The sequence below is a fragment of the Rattus norvegicus genome, chromosome 9, assembly GCF_036323735.1.
Source record: "Rattus norvegicus strain BN/NHsdMcwi chromosome 9, GRCr8, whole genome shotgun sequence".
Classification (NCBI taxonomy): Eukaryota; Metazoa; Chordata; class Mammalia; order Rodentia; family Muridae; genus Rattus; species Rattus norvegicus.
Genome location: NC_086027.1, coordinates 949,475 through 957,894, shown reverse-complemented (window position 1 = coordinate 957,894; position 8,420 = coordinate 949,475). Strand labels below are relative to the sequence as shown.

General features: G+C 50.4%; 1 protein-coding gene across 4 annotated transcripts in view; it reads left to right on the top strand.

Annotated features, from left to right (window-relative positions):
* The first annotated feature begins 972 nt into the window (after positions 1–972).
* The window catches only part of Sh3gl1 (SH3 domain containing GRB2 like 1, endophilin A2), a 27,464-nt gene continuing 20,016 nt past the window's right edge, over positions 973–8,420 (top strand). The window contains exon 1 of one of the 4 annotated variants that reach the window (XM_063267775.1): positions 973–1,190. In XM_063267775.1, the coding sequence (XP_063123845.1) occupies positions 1,146–1,190 (45 nt within the window). In that variant the 5' untranslated portion in view covers positions 973–1,145. The remainder of the gene's footprint in view (positions 1,191–8,420) is intronic. The other 3 variants (XM_039084254.2, XM_039084253.2, NM_031239.3) reach the window with 3 other exon arrangements.

The following is an 8,420-nucleotide window of genomic DNA, read 5'->3' as shown; positions in this document are numbered from 1 at the left end:
GAGAAACCCTAGATTGAACTTTTATGTTATTTTATTTTTATCTTTAAAAATATTTCATATGCATTTTGTTTGTGTGTGCATTTTTCGAGACAGGGTTTCTCTGTGTAGCTTTAGCTGTCCTGGCACTCATTCTGTAGACCAGGCTGGCCTTGAACTCCGAGATCCACCTGCTTCTACCTCCCGAATGCTGGGATTAAAGGCGTGCAAGCACCACTACTGGCCTACCTCATATTCACTTTTTTCTAAAAAATATTATTTGTTTATGAGTTATGAGTTTCTTATGAGTACACTGTAGCTGTCTTCATATGAGCACACCGGAAGAGGGCATCGGATCCCACTACAGATGGTTGTGAGTCACCATGTGGTTGCTGGGATTTGAACTCAGGACCTCAGGAAGAGCAGTCAGTGCTCTTAACTGCTGAGCCTTTTAAGATATGTGACCCTGTGTACCCTGTGTGGGCAGTTGAAGGAGGCCAGGAGAGGACTGACCCGGAGCTGGAGTTATAAACAGCTATGAGCAAACCGCCTGATGTGGGTGCGAGAAACTGAACTCCGGATCTCCGCCAGGGCAGCAAGGGCTCTTAACTGGAGAACCATTCGTTCCTCTAGCCCCTAAGATACTTCATTTTACCTTGCTTTGTCTTTGTTACACTATCACTGACAAATTCCGCTTCGCTTTCCCACGCACAAATAAAAATAACTAACTAATTAAACTGACTCTGACTTTATATCCACTCCAGGACTCTAGAGAGAGCTGCAACGCGCGAGCGAACACGCACACACATTCCAAGCCTTTCTAGGCGCTCCCTCATATCTTTGGTGTGGGCGGGTTTCCGTCATTCCTCCGGGGCAATGCTTTCTCCGGCCTACAGAGGGCGCGCATGTGCAGAGAGGCCTAGCGCGCGCAGACGGCGTTGGAGGGTGGGGTGAGGGGAAATGGGGGCGTCACCGGAAGTGCGGCCGCCGCGTAATATCTCAGCTGCGCGTGCGCGCTCGCGGGCCGAGGTGGCTCTGGGGCGGGGGCGCAGAGCTGGCAAGTTGATTTGGCGGTGGCGGCGCCTACCCCCGCGCGGAGGAACGAAATCGGTTCGGCGACGCCGGCGGAAACCTTAGTTCGAGCGGGAAGCCTGACAGTGGCAGGCGGCATGTCGGTGGCGGGGCTGAAGAAGCAGTTCTACAAGGCGAGCCAGGTGAGGCAAGGCCGGGCGATCTGGGCTCGGGCCTGGTTTTGGGGGACCGCGGACGAGCCGAGTTGGCTTCCCCTGGGCTGGCAGGGAAGGGGAGACCGGGTTGCCGTGCTTTGAAGGGGGACATTGGGTGTGCACGTCTAGGCGGCTCTCCAAAAGCTCTGGAGGGCCGGCGAGAGGGCTTTATCGTGAGGGGCTTGCCGCCAGGCTTTTACGACCTGAGTTGGATTCCCAAGACTACAGGATGGAAGGCGAGACCCCAAGTCTCCAGATTATGCGTCCAAGACTCTTCACCACATAACCTCAGGCCACAGAAAATGTTTGTCTAGGTTGTTATCCAAAAAAGAAAAAATCTTGGTTGGACACTTACCAAGTCTGCACAGGGCTTAGAAAAATATTCAGTGTTCCATTTTTCCTCCAGTGTCTCTAAGATGGATTAAAAAAAGCAAACCTAAAACACAAAAATAAACATTCACTAGGTGGTACACATTATTAATCCCAGCACTCCGGAGGCAGAGTCAGGTAAGCAGATCTCTGAGTTTGAGGCCAGCCAGGGTAATACGGAGACCCTGTGTCAAAAATGAAAGAAAAAAGAAAATTCTCTTGGTAGACACTGCCAAGTTGAAAAGAGACAGTGAAAAGTAATTTTCCAGGCTTCTGCAGTTACAAAATGTGACAGGTTTCTAAAACATTTAGAAACCTTTGAAAGGTACATTCATATAGCTATACTGTACTGTGGACTCCCGGGTACTTAGTGGTTTGGGTTTAGTGCTTAATCGGAGCATGACTCTGAACTGAAATTCTCCATTCTGGCTGTGTTGACATTCAGGAGTTCTGTAGGGTGGGCAACCTGGCCTCTGTTGCATAAACATTGAGAACCCTACCCTGGGCAGGAGCTCCATTCATCTTGACAACAGATGTCTTCAGACATCCTGTAATGTAATATCCCTCTGGAACTTCTTGGTTTGCTTTTTGAGACAAAAGTTTTGCTGCATAGTCCAGGCTGGCCCAGAATTTTCCATCCTCCTGCCTATGCCTCTCAGGTGCTGGGATAACAGGATGCCTTCCTGTGTTGAAGGTTTTATATTGCCTTGAACTCCTGGGCTCAAGCGTGTCTGCTCCCTCAGCTACTTTGGTGCTGGGACTAGGTTATTTGTCCCAGGTTTCCACTTGAGAAAATTCTTGTTTTCTCATTTGTCTTCTCTGTCTCAATCAGGCCAGAGTGGCCTCATATTCATTATTCTCCTGTCTTTGCCTCCCGGTGCTGATTTACAGACGCTTAACCACCAAGCCTCACTGTCGGATCAGTTTTGTAAGATAAATTCCCCAGAAGTGGATTGCCAAGTTCATGATCGAGTTTTCTGTTGTCTATCTTGGTTTCTTTTCTCTGCCTTTTCCTCCTTCAGATTGCTTGATCAGTTTTGCTTGCTTCCCCCTTCCCCCGCCCCCATCTGCCTATCACTCTGATTTGAAGGATGTGTGCTGGGGTTGGAACCCAGGACCTCACCCACACTAGCAAAAGTTCTACCCTGAGCTATGGCCCCAGTTCGACATGGATTTTACATGGGACAGGGAAGCTGGGCAGGCCTGTAACCCCAGACTCTCTGGCAGTTGAGGCAGGAGGATCAAAAGCCAAGTGAGTTTTAGCCACTGTGAGTTGTTTCAAAATGAAGCCTATGGAGACAGCCTGGCTGCTATGATACCCTAGAGGCATCACCAGGGTTGATGCTAGTGATGCTGGAGAAGGCTATCTTCTGTCTATGTATCCCTTCCAATGCCGCTCTCAGCTCAGGCCAGACCCAAGTCCAGGGTGTTGGAGTGGCTTCGCTCCCCTTCTAGAACTCCTGAATAACTCTCAAAATGCAGAGGACAGAATAGGGCCTGGGCTTCCTGGCTTAGCCTATACCCCACTATCTGATAGGCTATGACAGGATTTTAGCTGTGAGTTCAGAGCAAGCCTGGGCTTCAAAGTAAGAACTCTCATGTCACAAAACAATGGCAGATGATCTGGATATGTAGCTCAGTTTGGTAGAGTGCTTGCCTACCACACAGGAAGCTCTAGCTTTGTTACAAGTTGAGGGCCAGCCTAGTGTACAGTGTTAGTTCCAAAGGTATGTAGTAAAACCCCACTCAAACGAAATAGTTCAGAGCCTGCCACTTACTCATGCAAGCCATGAATCTGCAGGGAGGTCTATGAATATGCAGCTTGTTGCCCAGTGTCTGTTCCAATACGCCCCAGATGTGCTAATCCTGTGGCTGTTCAGTACAGTCTGAGAATCATGGGTGTGGAACTGGCTCTAGTAGATTCCACAGAGAGATGAGCAGCAGTGTAAGAAATTGCTTGGGCCATGCCTGTGAGAAAGGCTCTTCTTACAGTCTTAAGAGGCCCAGGCAGAAGGAGCAGTCAGCTGGTGCTGTCACCCAAGGGCTGAAGGAGTGGCTCAGCCTAAAGACAAAGACATCTGAGCTCTGTCTATGGACCTTGGAAGGAGGCTCGAGTTGGGGTAGAGAGGACTAAAAGAAGGAAGTGCAGGAATGTTGAATGTTGTCAGCAGTCACTCCCACATGGAGTTGAGAGCTGGTTGGACCTATGCAGTAGGCAAGAGACCTCACGTGCCTGAACTCCTTAGGGTGTGATGCCAGCCTGGGTTCTGTCGCAATGCCTGTGGCCAAGATACCACAAATGGAATTCCTAGAGGTCCCTCCCCTGCTGATTTCCCTGCAGGCACTGTAGGAGGGACTCACTGGGCAGCCACCAGACTCTTGTCCACTGGAGGGCCACTCATCCAACCTGCTTACAGACCTGGAAAGCTCAGCTCAGCTGAGGATCAATTTACTGTTTGGACATTCCAAGGTCCTGTCCCAAAGAACTCTGAGCTAGCTCTCAAGACTCGCACATAGATGGCCAATGGCCCAGCCTCTTGCAGAAGTTTTCCAGGTTCTCAGCATTCTACTCTTTTCCCCGGGGTCTCTCCTGTGTTTATTTCCTCTAAAAACACCTCTCTGGTAGGTTCCTGAGTCCCCAGATTATCTTTTTTCATAAGAAAGAGAAACCACAAGCCAGTGTGGCAGGGCATGCCTGGAATTCCTGTGTAAAAGTCAGAAGGGTTGTGGGTTCTAGGCCAGCCTGGGCTACATTGTGAAAGCTTGTCTTTAAAAAAAAAATGCGGGGTTGGGGATTTAGCTCAGTGGTAGAGCACTTGCCTAGCAAGCGCAAGGCCCTGGGTTCGATCCCCAGCTCCAAGGGGAAAAAAAAAAAAAAAAAAAGAAAGAAAGAAAGAAAAAAATATTTACATTTGGGCTAATTCACAGCTCAAGGTAAATTCAGCCGGAGGATGTGTGGCTTCCCTTTAATGGGGCTGGAGAGATGGCTCAGCGGTTAAGAGCACTGACTGCTCTTCCAGAGGTTCTGAGTTCAATTCCCAGCAACCACATGGTGGCTCACAACCATCTGTAAAGAGATCCGATGCCCTCTTCTGGTGTGTCTGAAGACAGCTACAGTGTACTTATATATAATAAATGATTAAATCTTTAAAAAAAAATGCAGGAGAGAGACTGGGGCTCAGTAGGTAGAACACTCATCTATTCTGTAAGGAAGCCCTGGGCTCCATCCTCAGCTCCACACACACTGGTCATCTGGAGGTAGAGACAGGAAGATCAGGAGTTGAGCTACATGGTGTGTGAGGCCAGCATGAGTTACATGAGACCCTGACTCAGAAAAGGCAAAATAATCCTCAGTTCACATTGTCGAGAATCAGAATGACTGGTTATTTCTGAAAGAGGAACTGGAAAGAGGTTCAGGGGTGCCAAGGCAAGGTATGGATGGAGCTGGATGAGCAACTGGGCTCCGACAGGTAAGGCTGTGGTACACTTATTCTGCTCCCCGTCCCCCCACCCCCCTCCTGGACCCAGTACTATCTTCACAGGTCCCCAGCTCATTACCCAGCTTTACAAATCTTATATAAAATGAGCTTGGGTTGTGAGGAAAGTTGGAAGTTTGACTTGTTGCAGTGGGGAAATAGACGGATGGTGGCTCAGGCAGCACAGGTCTTCTTACTGTGGTTCCCCTCTGACACCTCGCCCTGATGTGTGGGTTCTGAGGAAGTCAGAGTGCAGATGGAAGTGACCTGAGGCTCAGAAGTTTATTTGGGTGTCTTGATTGCTAGCCTGAGCTGACTGGTTTTCTGATCATTCTGTGGCAGCCTGGAGATGGAGTATAACTAAAAATGATGCTCATGTCTGCCTGGAAAGCAACCCCCACCCCATCTCCTTTTTAGCCTCCTTTGCCTTACAGAAAAGGAAAATTTGAAAAGAAAGATTGTTTGTTTGGTTAGAACTAGGAAAAAAAATTACCAACTGCATTTTCCAGTGACTGTGTGTGTGTGTTTCTAGAGACTGCCCAGTGCCTACCAAGTATCAGGCAAGTGCTTGTTGAGTGCCCTGTCCCCACTGCAGTGCCTAAGGCTTTCAGCTGTGCTGAAGCTGCCTATGTCCCAGCCTATTGGAGAAGTTCTAACTTCCCATAAGCCCTGAGGGCTGGGGGGGTGGGGACGCTGCAGACTGGGGACTGTGGATTTGGGGATATGTTTGGTGCTTCTCCACTGGAGATGGATACAGCTGGGTATACCCCAGCCTCTACTTTGATTTCCTCCACACGAGGCCATGCTTAATCTGTAAGTCCACCTGAGTTAAAACTAATCATGCTGGACACCCATCCCATCACCCCATACCTAGACAATACAGCCTGTGGCTTCACAGCAGTCCATGAAGATTATCACATCTTTTTTTTAACCCTGCCACCATAGTCCTGTTGTCCTACCTCTTTTGTCCCTTCTCTCTGTGCTTTAGTGTGGACTCTTCCAGAGAGGCCCCTGGTTCACATGCATGCATGCAGTGCACCTGCATATGTCTGTGTGTGTCTGCATGTGTGTCCATTCCCTTCCACCAAGCACAGTCTTTGACCCAGGACCCAGGACACGGCTACACCCTCTCTGCCACTCCATAGCCCATCTCCCTGGTGGAATTTGAAAGGCCACAGGAGTGCATTATGGGCGGTGGGGTGTAGAACCAGGCTTAGGCTTGACTGCTTGGCATCCCCAGCTCCAACTGCAGGCCATTTTATTTATTTATTGTGGGGGTCAACCTCAGGGGTTGTCCCTCAGGTACCATCCAACACTGGGACCTGGATCTCACCACTTTGACTAGCCTGGTAGCCCAGGGGTCCCCCTGTGTTCAGCAGCACTGGGATTGCTTGTCTGCTTATATCCAGCTTTTCACATGGGAACCAAGGATCAATGTAGTGGGCACCATACCAACTGAGCCTTCCTATTCCCTGTTTACTTATTTTTAGTTTTCTAAGGATTTTGTTTATGAGATGGAGTCTCATTCTATTACCTAGACTAACAGCAAATCCAAGCCAGGGCCATCCTCCTGCCTCTCTTGGCTTTCTGAATGCTGGGATCACAGGTATGGATGTATAATGGGCTGACTTGCCACCGTCTGGTGTTGCTGTAAAATTATTAAAAAAAAAAAAGTTTTCTTTTACCCCCACTAAGCCCAGCACCGCAGTGCCCCAAGATATCTGGTAGACATCTTCATCTCAGTCAGCAAAACCTCTCACCTGCTTTGCTCTAGCCCATATCACACTACCAATGGCCTCTCTCTGAGCCTGGCAACAATCTCTCTACCCATCCAGTTCCCAAGGCAGGCTGCCACCATGCTCTCTTTCTGTTCCAGTCTTCTCTTCCCTCAAACTTTTCTCCAGCCATCCTTCCTTCTCATCCGATGACAGACCTCATTCTATCTTGTACCTGCCTTCACCTGTATGACATCCTACAGTCTGGTCCCTTTTTGAGCTCTCCCTGGAAAACTGCAGCTGCCCTGTTCAGCCTCTCTTCTGCTGGGTGCTAACCCTGCTGCCTGGGTAGGGGCCTCTGCTCCCTCTTCCTGCCCTCTGCAGGCCTTGCATGCAGCTCTCAGGATGCCTCATCTTCCTTTTCCGTTCAGCTCCTAGAAAACCTGCTGATTTGGGCAAAGGGGGTCATGGGACACTTCCCAAGCACTTCTGGACCACAGCTGTGGCTTCCTCCCCGGCCCTGACTCAGCACCTGCCAGCAGACCTTTCCGGAGTACCCCCATAGCTGGGGTTCCTTCCCCGTTAGGTGACCCCTGAGTGTTTCTCCCCCTAACCCCCATGTGTGGAAAGGGTGGCTGGCCCTTGAGGACCAGTATGCTTACTCAGCATTTCAGGGTGACACAAGTAACAGGTGCTCTGCTGCCTTGTCCTAGGTCACAAGTGGAAACTGTTCCCCTGCTGAACAGAAAATGTGCCCAACTGTGTAACAGGTTGGGGTGAAGGACATGTCAGTGAGAAAGCAGATTGGTCCCAAGGCTTCTGGGCTCCAGCCTAGGTTTCCCCTAGCATCGAACCTCACAAATCTCTGCCCAGAGCAGTCCGCACAGTTCTGCCCACACCCTACCCAGGCTGTGCTATGTTCTACCCTACCTCTCTGTGGTGTCTCAGTGCTTGCTGGAGGGCAGCCCTCTGCCCATGAGCACCTGGCACCTCAGTCTCACCCTCATGGCATCCAGTGTGCTCTGGTATTGCCTAGCATGGTCCTGGGGGCAGGCTATGCCAAGCCATGCTTTGGCACCAGCTGAGAGGCACCACCAAGGTGGCCTTCTGCTCAAAGCTAAGAATGGGGCTTCTGCTCTGTGGCCTTCCATAGTCTCCCTGGCCTGACTTCTTGGGATCAGGTAGTACTTGAGGGAACTAGGTAGCTCATGGGTCCTTTGAAACTTGGCCAGGAGCAGGTCTAACTGGTCTTACAGACAAATTAGCCTGGCTATAGGCCTCTGGCCTTAGGATGTATCTCCAGGACCCAGGAGAGAGGCCTGCCAGGCTAGGCTATAGGAGGCTACAGGGTGTCACAGCAGCAACTGTGATCCAGAGCTGGCAGAGCAGCCTGGGATCAGCCAGGCCGCCTTTCTCCCAGGAGGGGCTAGGCCAATATGCTGGGACACACCAGTCTCCACACACCCCAGCTCAGGTCTCCATAAGTTAGAGACTACCTCTAGCCCAGAGACCTAATCCCTTGGTCCAGATGGCCTGGCTGCATCTCCTGTACTTGCTTGTGCTCACACTGCCTGCCGCTCCCTACAAAGCATCTGCAGCCACCTTGACCTCTAGGTCCTGACCTCCCATTCTGTCTGTGAGTTACTCCCAGCACCCAC